Source organism: Notolepis coatsorum (assembly GCF_963971535.1).
Source record: "Notolepis coatsorum genome assembly, chromosome: 1".
In the NCBI taxonomy this organism is placed as follows: domain Eukaryota; kingdom Metazoa; phylum Chordata; class Actinopteri; order Aulopiformes; family Paralepididae; genus Notolepis; species Notolepis coatsorum.
In genome coordinates this window covers 304,724,821-304,739,077 of record NC_140165.1, presented here as the reverse complement: position 1 = coordinate 304,739,077, position 14,257 = coordinate 304,724,821, and the positions used below count along the sequence as shown (strand labels likewise).

At 41.9% G+C, this 14,257-nt stretch overlaps 1 protein-coding gene across 1 annotated transcript in view; it reads left to right on the top strand.

Moving 5' to 3' along the window:
- Nucleotides 1–14,257, top strand: part of ncam1b (neural cell adhesion molecule 1b) — a gene marked incomplete at both ends in the record, with an annotated part of 188,861 nt that overhangs the window by 152,703 nt on the left and 21,901 nt on the right. The window contains 3 exons of the mRNA XM_084310955.1: nt 2,414–2,510; nt 4,892–5,062; nt 6,245–6,373. Coding sequence (XP_084167081.1) covers nt 2,414–2,510; nt 4,892–5,062; nt 6,245–6,373 — 397 coding nt within the window. The remainder of the gene's footprint in view (nt 1–2,413; nt 2,511–4,891; nt 5,063–6,244; nt 6,374–14,257) is intronic.

The following is a 14,257-nucleotide window of genomic DNA, read 5'->3' as shown; positions in this document are numbered from 1 at the left end:
ACTCTGTCTGGAGGAGGGATATACCAGACCTGGAAAATGACTTTGATTGGCAAGGAGCCTGGGCAAATGTCCGACTTACATCAAGGAACCCGGATCATCAACAAATCAATCTTAACTATATTCACAGGACATACTTGACTCCTATAAGACTGTGCCGAATGGGGCTCAAACAAGATTCCAAATGCACCCAATGTACAAATGGGGACGAAGGGACATTTATGCACATGTATTGGGACTGCTCACCAGTTAAGGCATTCTGGAAAGATGTGACCCAACAAATATCAAAACTCGTATCTTGGAATATACCTGTACACCCCTCGGTATTGCTGTTGAATGATGTTTTTGAGTTTGCAGTGAATCCACAGCTAAAGAGATTGGTTTTATCGGGTATCACAGTAGCCAAAAAGCTGATCGCATCACGCTGGTTTCAACCGGAAAAAATGTGCCGTAAAGTTTGGTTTCTTACATATCTCGATGTAATTTACCATGAAATATCTACAGCAAGAATTCTGGGTCTCAATGAATCCAAAATGTCAATGTGGTTAGAAGTGGTGGAGAGAATAAAAGCTAGCTTATAATGGTAGTGTCTGGTTAGGTGCGAGGGATAGTGGAGGTACTTCTCAAGGTGGGGTCCGGGAGGGGGGGTTTCGAGCTGAGCATATGTATGTAGGTTTTTTTTTAGATAACAGGTATTATGGGTATATCTTATATAAAACAACTAACCAAAATGTGATCTCATTGGATGTGCCCTGACAATTAATGCTTGTATATCTTATCGTGTGTTGTCATGTTTGTTTATATGTTTGTTTTAAAAAAGAATAAAAAAATAAAATACAAAAAAAAAAGAATAGTAGCATAGTAGTAGCGTACATCGTTTTTGAAAGATATTATTTCAGATATTGTTTGATAAAAGATATAAGAGGTGTGTTTTTAGATGACTTTAGTTAGGTGTAAAATTGTCCGGGTTTCATCTGTCCTCCTGACTTTGGTGGGGAGTTCGTTCCACCATTGTGGAGCGAGGACTGAGAATAGCCTGCTTCGTTTTGATGACCCCCCCAGGAGCGAGGATACACACACACACATACTGTTTATACACACACACACACACACACACACACACACACACACACACACACACACACACACACACACACACACACACACACAACACACACACACACACACACACACACACACACACACACATACTGTCTATACACACACACACACACACACACACACACACACACACACACACACACACACACACACACACACACACACACATGATTTATTTATGTCCACATAAATACAAGTATATCAAGGACATGAACACTAATAATGCAATCAGATATTGAGAGACAGAAAAGTACCTGATTGGCCACATCGTTGCATACAAACAGGATACTAGGCTCACAAACCTGTAAGCCGCTTTGGATAAAAGTGTCAGCTAAATGACTAAACGTAGATGTATAACAGACGTGATGAAAACAACAGTAGCAGGTGAAAAGGTAACACCTGCAAAAAAAGACACTTTATGTGGATATAAAAAGCAGCGTCTCTCCTCCGTACTGAGCGGCTACCAATAACGGCAGAGACTGAACAGCACCTTGCTAACTGCTTTGCCCTTCTCTTGGCCATCAGGGGGCTCCTCACAATCAGCCTGTGTACCTAAATATAAAAACTAAAAGACACTGGGTCTCATTCTCCAACGGACTTACGACCAAAAGGGCTTTCTCTTAGGGCAAGAAATTAATATAGACAATATATTATAATATAATATTAATTATATTATGTTTTATTGGGACGGTTGGTGAATCCCAAAATCGGCCCGAAAAGGTCTCAAACGGCCCTAAGAGAAAGCCCTTTTTGTCGTAAGTCCTTGGAGAATGAGACCCTCTCTCTCTCTCTCTCTCTCTCTCTCTCTCTCTCTCTCTCTCTCTCTCTCTCTCTCTCTCTCTCTCTCTCTCTCTCTCTCTCTCTCTCTCTCTCTCTCTCTCTCTCTCTCTCTCTCTCTCTTATCTCTCTCTTATCTCTCTCTCACACACACACACACTCACTCCCTGCCTCTCCCTATCATTATCTCTCTCTCACTCTCTCTCTCTCTCTCTCTCTCTCTCTCTCTCTCTCTCTCTCTCTCACACACACGCACAGACACACGGAGCATCCTCCTGGTGCCATGGAGATTTCACGGGCAGTGACGTGAATTGGGGGAGCTCTGTCAGCTCCCGTCCTGGAACAAACAGGATAAATAATTCAGAGGAGGGGTCCTCCTTCAGCGGACAAACAAAAAGCACACGATAAACTATAACCTGCCGCTAAACACACGTCCCGGAGTGTTTGAACACAAAGCCCGATTAGGTCCCGCTTCTTCGATCCGCTCGTTCATCTGCTTCCCTCACTCTCCCTCCAGGTCACCCCCGAGTCCGAGAACGACTTCGGGAGCTACAACTGCACCGCCTCCAACGAGATGGGCACCGAGTCGAGGGAGTTCATCCTCATCCAGGCCGGTCAGTCCCAACACTGCAACCCTCGAGGAGAACCATATCACTTTTTTATGGACTGCTCGCGTATTCGCGGTTGTGAAGTCCATCCAAATCACTCGGGAGTGTGAATGTGATGTGCATTATATATCACGGGAATGTAGTCAACCTCTACTGTCTTAACCCTTTCACTACCACACTACAGAAGGTTATCCCTTTCACTACAAAGGGTTAACACTTTCACTAGCACAGAAGGTTATCCCTTTCACTACAAAGGGTTAACACTTTCACTACCACACTACAGAAGGTTATCCCTTTCACTACAAAGGGTTAACACGTTCACTACCACACCACAGAAGGTTATCCCTTTCACTACAAAGGGTTAACACTTTCACTAGCACACTACAGAAGGTTATCCCTTTCACTACAAAGGGTTAACACTTTCACTACCACACTACAGAAGGTTATCCCTTTCACTACAAAGGGTTAACACTTTCACTACCACACTACAGAAGGTTATCCCTTTCACTAGATTCAAGAATTTATTCATCACATAAATACACAAGACATATAGTGAAATGAAGGTGGTATAAATGCCCGCTTCGATTGTGCAAAAAATACAAATAATAATATTAATAGAATAAAATAGACATGATAAAAATACTAAGATAAAATACAAAAGGCAATGAGTCCTATGTACACTTCTATACAATATACAGTTCTACCCTATGTCACTATGCTATCCTAAGTCTATACTATAGAAAAACATCCAGTTATGTTTTTGCAGGCTCTGGATTTGCACCTGCTATTGTATAAGTCCTGCAGGGGTGGTAGTGCAATACCCGTAGTACGCTCTGCTGAGCGCACCACTCTCTGTAGGGCCGTCCATGTCAGGTCCTCTGTGATGCGGACTCCCCAGGTACTTAAAACTGCTCACCCTGTCCACGATAGCCCCATTTATCCACAGTGGCGTGTGAGTCCCCTGCTGTATTCTCCTAAAATCCACGATCAGCTCCTTGGTCTTACCAATGTGCAGGAGTAGACTGTTATCCCGGCACCAGCGTGCCAGGACATCAACCTCCTCCCGGTAGGCCTTCTCATCGTTCTCGGAGATCAGACCCACCACCACCGTGTCGTCCGGAAACTTCACTATGGAGTTGGAGCTGAACCTGGCCACACAGTCATGTGACCTTCTATAGTGTGGTAGTGCAAGGGTTGACCTTCTATATTGTGGTAGTGAAAGGGTTGACCTTCTATAGTGTGGTAGTGCAAGGGTTGACCTTCTATATTGTGGTAGTGAAAGGGTTGACCTTCTATAGTGTGGTAGTGCAAGGGTTGACCTATATTGTGGTAGTGAAAGGGTTGACCTTCTATATTGTGGTAGTGAAAGGGTTGACCTTCTATAGTGTGGTAGTGCAAGGGTTGACCTATATTGTGGTAGTGAAAGGGTTGACCTTCTATAGTGTGGTAGTGAAAGGGTTGACCTTCTATAGTGTGGTAGTGAAAGGGTTAACTTAACACCCTAACTCACCATCCATCTTGTAGATAATGAAAACGTTGTTCCTCTGAGAACAGAGTCATATGCTTCTTCGTCCGAGGTGCTCAACTCAGCATAATGCATAATGCAATGATCCACGTGAATCTATGAATTTAAATAGACCCTCTTTTCTTTTGGCATTCCTTCAAAAATCGCTATTTGCATGTGTCTAGTTTGTTTTTACGTTGTCTTTTGCCTCTCGTAAATCATTTTAAAAGTCAAGCAGCAAATACTGTGTGTAGAGTCGAACCCGATTGTGGGGCAAGTTTAGGCCGGATAAGGTGATCAGTGCAACGGGGGGGTTGAGTGACCCTGGTGATGCCAGCATGTGACGCGAGCCGCTCCACTCCCGTGTTCATACTGTCCACATCCTCCTGAGACCCAGCAATTAATTCGTGTACACTGTAGTGCACATTACTGTAGGTTTAAGTTATGCCTCACATTCACACACAAAGGTGCCAAACTGCTCATCGGGAGCAATTAGGGGTTAAGTGTCTTGCTCAAGGACAGTGGCTCAGGAGGTAGAGTGGTTGTTTGGTAATCAGAAGGTTCCCGGTTTGTCGAAGTGTCCTTGAGCAAGACACTTGACCCCTAACTGCTCCCGATGAGCAGGTCGGCACCTTGCATGGTCGTCTCCGCCGTCGGTGTGTGAATGTGAGGCATAACTTGTAAAACACTTAGGATAAAAGCGCTATATCAATGCAGTCCATTTAGTGAGTAAAACTAATTTGTATCTGTTTGATAAGAACAGTAAACTGAACTGCTGCTTTATCTGAATGAAATTAGATTTTCCACACCGATAAAACATGCAACCTGACATGCAACCTGACATGCACCCTGACATGCACCTGTCATTCCCTCCCTTGCCCAGACGTCCCGTCGGCTCCGTCCATCAGCGAGGTGGAGCCCTTCTCCAGCACGGCGCGCGTCCAGTTCCAGGAGCCCGAAGCCACGGGGGGGGTCGCCGTCCTCAGGTTCCAGGCGGAGTGGAGGACGCAGGGCGTGGGCAGCTGGGTGCAGAGGGTCTACCCGCTCCAAGGAGGTACAACAGAACCTTGTGTGTCCCGACCGCAAGAGTGACCCAACTGACCGGGTCGAAACGAACCGGCCGGATATTATCATGTTGTTGTTGTTGTTGTTGTTGTTGTTGTTGTTGTTGTTGTTGTTGTTGTTGTTGTTTTTCCTAGAAGCGGCGTCCGCTATACTTCACAAAGACATTATATCCTATATAAAGACATTTTCGGCCAAATATTGCACTTGGAAACAACTTAGCAATTGACTTTATTGAATAAGAAATATTTCAGAAGAGGTCCCTGTGTTTTCACGCATATTTCAATAGTCCAAACATTTCAGTCGTTAGAACAACCTACATTCCTGAGTGGATAGATGAGGTTCTACTGTAATGTACACTGTTGATGTCCACATCATACCATTCATTCAAGTGCTGGGTTAGGGAATGGCTCATTGAAAACCAGAACTGTCAACACTGAGGTGTCTGTATGTGTATATGTGTGTGTGGATATGGTGCGTCTGTCTATGTCTGGGTCTCTTAATATGTCATGATGTGCTCTGTCCTTGTGTCCATGACTGTATTGTGACCTGTATCCCTACTATGTCTATGTGCTTTTGTTGTGTTTTTATTCTAATGTATTTATCTTGATTTTATTCTGTTTTTATTGCTAACCCTTTTTTTACACAGGATTTTGGCTAAAATTGGGTGCATTTACATTTGTAAAATGTTTTATTAATGTACACTGTCCCCCTTGAACAAATAAAGTAAACCTAAACCTAGACTAGGGGTGTTCGATATTGGCTTTTTTACCGATATCCGATATACCGATATTGTCCAACTCTTAATTTCCGATACCGATATATGCGGGGTTCCCCCCCCCAAAAAACACGACATTATGCATACTTTTCACAATAAATAAAATAAGAATTTGTTCTTACTTGCTTGCCTGGGTAAATAAAGGTTAAATAAATGTAAACAATAAATCGATACCGATAATTTCCGATATTACATTTGAATGCCAATATCGGCCGATAATATCGGACATCCCTACTGTTGACCACTTGCTTTTGATGAAACAGTAGAACACATGGTCTTCACCACTCTGACGTCACACCGGGCAGGTCTTTCCCACAAGAGCACAGGTTGTACATGTATACAGGTTGTCAAAGTGTCAGGTCTTTGACCGGGTCCTGCCCTCTGATGTTATGACAGGTGCTCTCAGCGAGGTGACCATCACTGGCCTGCTGCCAGAGACCAGCTATGAAGTAAAGATGTCAGCCATCAATGGCAAGGGTGAGGGTGAGAGAAGCCCCGCTGTGTTCTTCAAGACCGAGCCTGTCCGTAAGTCACACACACACACACACACACACACACTGTTCACTGCATACCGGTAGTACCACAGTCAGACCTTCTTCACTTCAGAGATGGGATGGAATGACCAAGCGACTAGTCGAGGAATCACTGTGTAATCTCGTTGTCACGCTCTTGTATTGACATTAAGGGCCCTATGTTCTATTTTTGGTGACTAGAGATGCAAGCGCATCCATGGCACAGGGTGGCTGTGCAGGGTTGGAGTAGGAGGAATACATTATTAGCAGGTGGAGTAGGAGGAATACATTATTAGCAGGGTTGGAGTAGGAGGAATACATTATTAGCAGGTGGAGTAGGAGGAATACATTATTAGCAGGGTTAGAGTAGGAGGAATACATTATTAGCAGGTGGAGTAGGAGGAATACATTATTAGCAGGTGGAGTAGGAGGAATACATTATTAGCAGGTGGAGTAGGAGGAATACATTATTAGCAGGTGGAGTTGGAGTAGCAGGAATACATTATTATACAGTATTATGCTACTAACTCGACACCTTTCAGTGAACAGAGGCCCACGCCCCCTCAACATGCTGAAAGTTGGCTGTGCTCAGAGAGGGTGCACTGAAACAGTTATCACAAATCAAATACAGCTGAAGCTGAAAAAATTACACTCCTGACTTCCCAACATTCCACAATAAGCTCTTTTGACTAAATTAACATCATTGTAATGGCTCTTTAAGAACAACGCCTGGCTACGCCAGATCCAAAGAGATCCAATGGCAATATGTGCATGTAGATAATTATATGACATAGTAGGCCACATCATCCGATTATGAATGAATGGATCTTTTATTTTCGTGTGGTACACTTGTGGTCCATAGCCTATTGAAATTAGTCATTTTCATTCATTCAGTTATATATTTAAGAGCAATTCATGATCTCCATTAATTGACCCTCCCCAAAAAAAAAAAAATTATTGGAGGCAGTGCACAGATAATTATTCTACAGGCTGGCCTCCTGTCACTCCTCCACCACAAGGGAAAGAGAATCCTTAATAATATAACGTATAGCATAATATCAATGTTCTCCAGTCAGCACAGTATCTTATAATAGTCCATATCCAATATCTGACAGTCCTCGGTCTTCCTCACAGTCAACCCAGCAGACTAATTGTCCCGGCTCGAAATAATTTTTGCATACGAGCAATAACCGCCCGTGTGCGCGTATCTCTGTGTTGTGCTGCATATCAGATGGAGAAGACGGCACCGTCCTATACTACTTTTTAATTAGATTTCTACAGTCCTGGACCGCCGGCCTACTGTTTAGTCTCCACTCCTGTGTTCATACTGTCCACATCCTCCTGAGACCCAGCAATACATTTTTGTACACTACTGTAGTGCACATTAGGTTTAAGTTATGCCTCACATTCACACACCGGCGGCGGAGGCAACCATGCAACGTGCCAAACTGCTCATCGGGAGCAATTAGGGGTTAAGTGTCTTGCTCAAGGACAGGGGCTCAGGAGGTAGAGCGGTTGTTTGGTAATCAGAAGGTTCCCGGTTTGTCGAAGTGTCCTTGAGCAAGACACTTAACCCCTAACTGCTCCTTCTAGTCCTCACGTCTCGTCTTCTCTTATAGTGCGCTGTGGTTTCATTCGATTATCTTTGGTTGAATACCTGTTGTGGAATACGGGTCACCATGACGTTTTCTCAATGTGCGATAAAGCATATGGATTGATTCCGATCCACACATGAATTCAATAACCACACAAGTGTTACATAGCTTGTTGCGATAAACCGATTAGACGGTTTTTGCGTTCAGTTGACGGGATTTACTTCAAAGTGGGATGAAATGCACAGTCTTAACATCAGTAATGACGGCTTGTTGGAACGTGGACAGATGTTCCTGTGTGCCCTCACCCAGACTGCCGTCACGAAAATAGCTCACATCACCAGCGTCTGTGCTTAGTCATGGTCTGAGTGGGCGGAGGCGCAGGCGTGATTCTATGCCAAAAGGGATACCAAAAAATTGTACTGCGCCTAACAGGTCTGTATTGACACACAACCAGCTCCACCAACACCACCCTCATCTCGGCGCAAGCGGGTTCTCTTCGAGCCACGAAATTGCCAAACTGACGCAAACGGAAATAATTTGTCTAGCGCCCGACCGATTTCCCAATACATCTACGTCATCACGGGCACAAAAATATTGCCCTACGACTCTGATGGCATGCTATCTGAAAATAGAGCCCTAAGAGTCCGATGGCATGCTATCTGAAAATAGAGCCCTAAGAGTCCGATGGCATGCTATCTGAAAATAGAGCCCTAAGAGTCAGATGGCATGCTATCTGAAAATAGAGCCCTAAGAGTCAGATGGCATGCTATCTGAAAATAGAACCCTAAGAGTCCGATGGCATGCTATCGGAAAATAGAACCCTAAGAGTCCGATGGCATGCTATCTGAAAATAGAACCCTAAGAGTCCGATGGCATGCTACTGTATCTGAAAATAGAACCCTAAGAGTCCGATGGCATGCTATCTGAAAATAGAGCCATAAGAGTCAGATGGCATGCTATCTGAAAATAGAACCCTAAGAGTCCGATGGCATGCTATCTAGAATCTGCGGAGAGGAGGCATTTGAATTTCATCACATTTGAAAACCTCACAGAGTCTGACTGGTCACATGCCTTTTAAGTTATTAGGGTAAAAAAAAAAGTCATCAGAGTTGTGTAGAAGTTGTATGTTTTTGGCTACTCAATAAAAGTTTACCCTGGTCAGTTAATCACTGTAAACATTAAACATTGTTTCCCACACCAACTCTTTTTGCAGTTTGTCCAACTGGCGCAGGAGCAGTGTGTTGTTTAGAGCAGTGTGTTTCTCATCTGGTGTTTGCCACCCAAAAGTGGGTATTGGGTGACGTTTTGACAGGGTGGCAGACATACCCATAAAATAATCCTGTCAGACTTTTTTCTTCTTGTGACAGGACACCCAGACATAAGCTTTGAGCAAACCCACGTTTCAGACAGATATAGCCTACAGAGAGAAGTAAACCTGTCCCTGGTGCCTTGCACGTTTTCTTCTAGTTTCTCTCTAATGACTGTGGCTGATGACAATAAATGCTAAATTCTAATCCTAACATTCCATTTCAGAGTTCAAAGGAATCGTAGTCATCTGTTGGGAAAATGTTTTTGAGTATTTTATTTTAACTTCAGCTTCACCATAGGACAAATAAAAGGGGCACTTCACCAAAAACAATGCTGATTTATTTTGCACATAATCTCTCACCCATCCAAAACCTCTACAGTTTTGCACACATTCATTTAGTTTGACAGTTATTGAGAGTGAAAGAGTTTGAATATGGCCACCAGTGACGTCATCGGGGACATTGCGTTGTGTTAATTACAGCTCAATTAAATGATAAGGTAGCAGTCCCTATAAGACAAGGTAATTGCTGTTTTTTCATCTACATCATTTCATGAAGCTGTAATTAACACAACACAAGGATTCAATGTCCCCGATGACATCACTAGTGGCCATATTCAAACTCATTAATAAATAACTAAATGGATGTGTGCAAAACTGAGTTATTGGTTGTGTGTGAGATTATGTGCAAAATAAATCAGCATTGCTTTTTGGTGAAGTGCCCCTTTAATATCTCATTACTACATTGGGTCTCGACTTCATGTATGACATCAACTTTAGGTGCCAATGCAAAACAGGTTGAGAATCACAGATTCAAAGCCTTGTATCAGCAGTATTGATGCCATGCTGTGAACTCAAACGTAGAGAACGATTCCATTCCATGGTTGTCAGCGCCCTCTACTGGTTATGTTTATATCTGGGAGGAGAAATCACTGCTCTGGAATGTGCATGTGGTGGAGTCCAACATTTATTGTGTTTTTTATTGATTTTGTTTTTACATCCAAATGATTTGACCACCCTTGGTGTTCGTTGTCATCCTTGTTGACACTGTGCCGTTGATGATGTGTAAAATATCATTTCATTCATCCGTATTTCATTTTATTCACTCATATTCACCCTTTTTGTTTCATTGTTCTGTTGGATCCATCAGGTTATTCTTACACAAGTAAGTGCTCCATCCCAAGAGCTCCCATATGGAAATTAACTATACATAAACCTGGTATTCCTGGGATTTCATTAACACACGCTAATTACTATAGAAATACTATGCTGGATCACTATAGAAACATCCTTAAACATTTCTATAAATGTAAAACCACAGGAATACTATAGTGATTCCCCACAAATCTCTATAATATTCCACTACAGAAATACTATGGTGAATCACATGTATTTTTGTGGTAATTCTATAGTGTGTATGGAAAAACAACAACACAGGAATACTATTCATCACTACAGTATGTCTGTGGTAACTCTATAGTGTATAAGAAAGAAACACAGGAATACTATAGGTTTTTACTACAGTTGATTTGTGTATGGGATTGCAAAATCATCGAAACAGCATGTATTGTATAATTTTGTCGATAGGGAATATAAAACTGCATTGTTTACGGGGCAAGCAAATCTATCTTAAGTGCTTGATGCCTGGAGTCATAACGCCCAGTCAGAGGATTCTATTTCGAAAACCATTTCATCTGTTATGTCACTCACTTTAAGAATAATCAATCTCAATCCCTCGTTAATCCCACCACCGCGCCATCTGTGGACATCAAAGAGCTTTGTCCCTGGTGTTTTGCAAGCGCAAGTGCATGGAGTACGAGACCATGATGTACTAAATCACATTATACACACAAGTCAATTTCAAACAATGATTTATTACTTACGTCATGTTACTTTATGACTTAGAATTCTGGTTTCTAGTTATATAAGTGCATTTGAAAATAAATATTATTAGAGATATTGAAAGAAAGGGTTTCATACCAAACTAAACAAAACATGTTTCAGTGTCCTATATGGGGGGCTTGATAAGGGATCATTAGGATAGGCTCTTTCCTCTCTAAGGTGATCAAGATACCGTTTTTTAAGGGAAAGCATTTGGTACAACTGCCTCTAAATAAAAGCCCAAGTAGTCACAACAAGTGGAAAGTATCACTTGTGAAGTGGCTACTGTTGTGTTGGGTGTCACAACAGCCATTGGATTTAATGTGGTTCAGTTTGTCTCCTTCAACGCCTTTTTCCATAAAACTTAAAGATGTAATTGTGTTAAAAGCCATAGGAAACTGAACCATACTCAATGGCTATTGTTTTTGTGTGCACTGCTGGACACATCATATATTGTAAAATAGTAGAATATATTCTACAATCTGTAATGACTATTAGGATATGGTACATGCCTCACTTGAGAAATATTATTCCCGCTAGTACCATAAAATGTCCTAAAAATGTATGAGCATTTTGGAGGGGCAGGCTTGATGAGGACATGGTGATGGAAGCACGCCTTAGCCTACTTCCAATCATCACCAATTTCAGTATTTTATTTGATTTTGAACTACTAGAGTTCCAACCAGTCACACCATGCATCAGTTGACTGGGAGGACAACTGCTACCAACTCAGTGTACAAACTCTGAAAGAATATAGTCCTATAACTTTTCCTTTGTTTTGACAATATAAATGCACGCATTATATCAACATTATCTACATATTCTGTCAAACTGAGGTAAAGCCAAAAGCAGATGGGTAAAGTATGACTCCAGTGGTTTTAACCCTTTCACTACCACACTATAGAAGGTGAACCCTTGCACTACCACGCTACAGACGGTTAACCTTCTGTAGTGTGGTAGTGAAAGGTTAACCGTCTGTAGTGTGGTAGTGAAAGTGTTAACCCTTTGTAGTGTGGTAGTGGAAGGGTTCACCTTCTGTAGTGTGGTAGTGAAAGGGTTAACATTCTGTAGTGTGGTAGTGATGGGGTTAACATTCTGTAGTGTGGTAGTGAAAGGGTTAACCTTCTCTAGTGGTGGTGAAAGGGTTATTAACCTTCTGTAGCGTGGTAGTGAAAGCGTTAACCCTTTGTAGTGTGGTAGTGAAAGGGTTAATGTTGTCTTTAGGTTATTATCCAAACCAATGCCTGAAAATATGTGACTGGAACTGTGTGAAATGTGCAAAAAAATAACAACAAACACAAAAAAAGGTGCGAGGTGCTGTGATACAACAGAGAGTGAATTTATTTAGTAAAGCCTCTTAAATTAGTCTGACAGCTTTTCTTTCGTATTTCTAGATGGCATATCCCATTTTTTCACTGAGGAAACAGGTTTGTTTTGTGGTTGCAATGGATGATTAGTAGTAGACTAGCCGTCTGTATCTCTACTCAACGACCCCTTGTCCCCCAGCTGTTAAGTTGAACCACTACTCTGTTTACACTGTAGCATAACAAACGTGTTCTGTGTATTTCCTGAAGAAATAATAAGGACTTGTGAATGTGAATTAGCCTATTTCCTGTTTCTTATTATCTCCAAATAGTCGTATGTTAGTAGTGTATAGCCGGGTTACCTAACTTTGTCTCTTAACTTTGTGTGATTTGTACTAGACGTCATTTTGTCACTATCCTTTTGTTGTAACTAGGGCAGATTTTCCTCTGTTTATTTCACATAAAAAGGCTTGTTTCAGATCGGGCTTGTCAATATTGATTATGATGAGTTGACTGTCAAATGATCAAACATTATGAGAAATACGCTTTACCGTCTTCTCCAAAGTCAGACAAAACGGATACCAATTTCCTCTGCGTTCAGTAGGGAGCTATCTGTCTGCACGCTAGCCTAGCATAGCACAAATGAATGGAAGCGGATACGGCCCACTATTTTATTTTTATTATTATTTATTATTATTTATTTATTTTTACCTTTATTTAGCCAGATAAAACATTAAGAACAGGTTTCTTATTTACAATGTCTAGCCTAGTACCAGAGCTTAAAAGGTATTTTTGGCCAACATCTAGGCTAGTGGTCCGTATCCGCTTCCATTGATTTGCGCTAAGCTAGGCTAGCTTGCAGCCGGATAGCTTTCTACTGAATGCTGTAGAGTGTGTTTGACTCTCGCGAGGACGGTAAGCGCATTTCCCATAACTTTTGCGTGTTTCTTTAAGAACAGTACCCATTTGCTGTTTTAATGCTTCAGACATCATCTGATTGTTTACAGTTAAAATAAGACTTGTGTGGTCCTTGTGAACTCATCTCACAAAGAAAAATATCTGCGAGTGAACCACGCCAACCGTCCCGGCAAACATCTTTCGGGCCAAGTGAAGAAGGCTGCCAGTTACTACACTGTACCTACTGCACTTTCCACGTACTGCCCCTTTACAGAGGAAAACTGTCTGTGCCATTGTGTTCAGTGTCGAGAGCTTTCCCTGTGTGAATCCACGTTGTTCTGTTTTTTGTTTTTTGTCTGCAAGTTTTTAACTTTTAACTTTGTTTTTCCTCTCTGTGTTTTGTTCTCTACTATATCCCCCACGTTACCTCTTCCACTTTCCTTTCAACCAATCACGTGCGTGCATTCAATCATGTGACTGTTGTGTGGCTTGCATGGTGCTGGTGAATCTCCACTCAGCAGAAGGTAACTCACTGTTGCAGATTCTTAAGAAAAGAGAAGAATCCTAACCTAGCCGCAGAGTCATACCATCGATATCAGACTAATCGAAAACACTCATGACTTATCTACGAACCTTTAACAAAGCCTAATGAAAATACCCGTAACTTTCTGTATGTGAAACTTTTAATACAGACATTAATCATCCCTGTTAACTAATTATGTGTAACCATTCGCCTCGGCTCAGCCAGATAAATTACAGTGGCTCTACGTTGTTATTTTAGTGATTTAAGAAGGGCCAGGGGGTGTTTAATATAACTACTATCAGGGTGAATTATGTTACCTCTCTTTCCTCATAGGATGTGCTAACTCATGGACGTATTAAATCAGTTATCCACTAATCACAACAGAATCGTG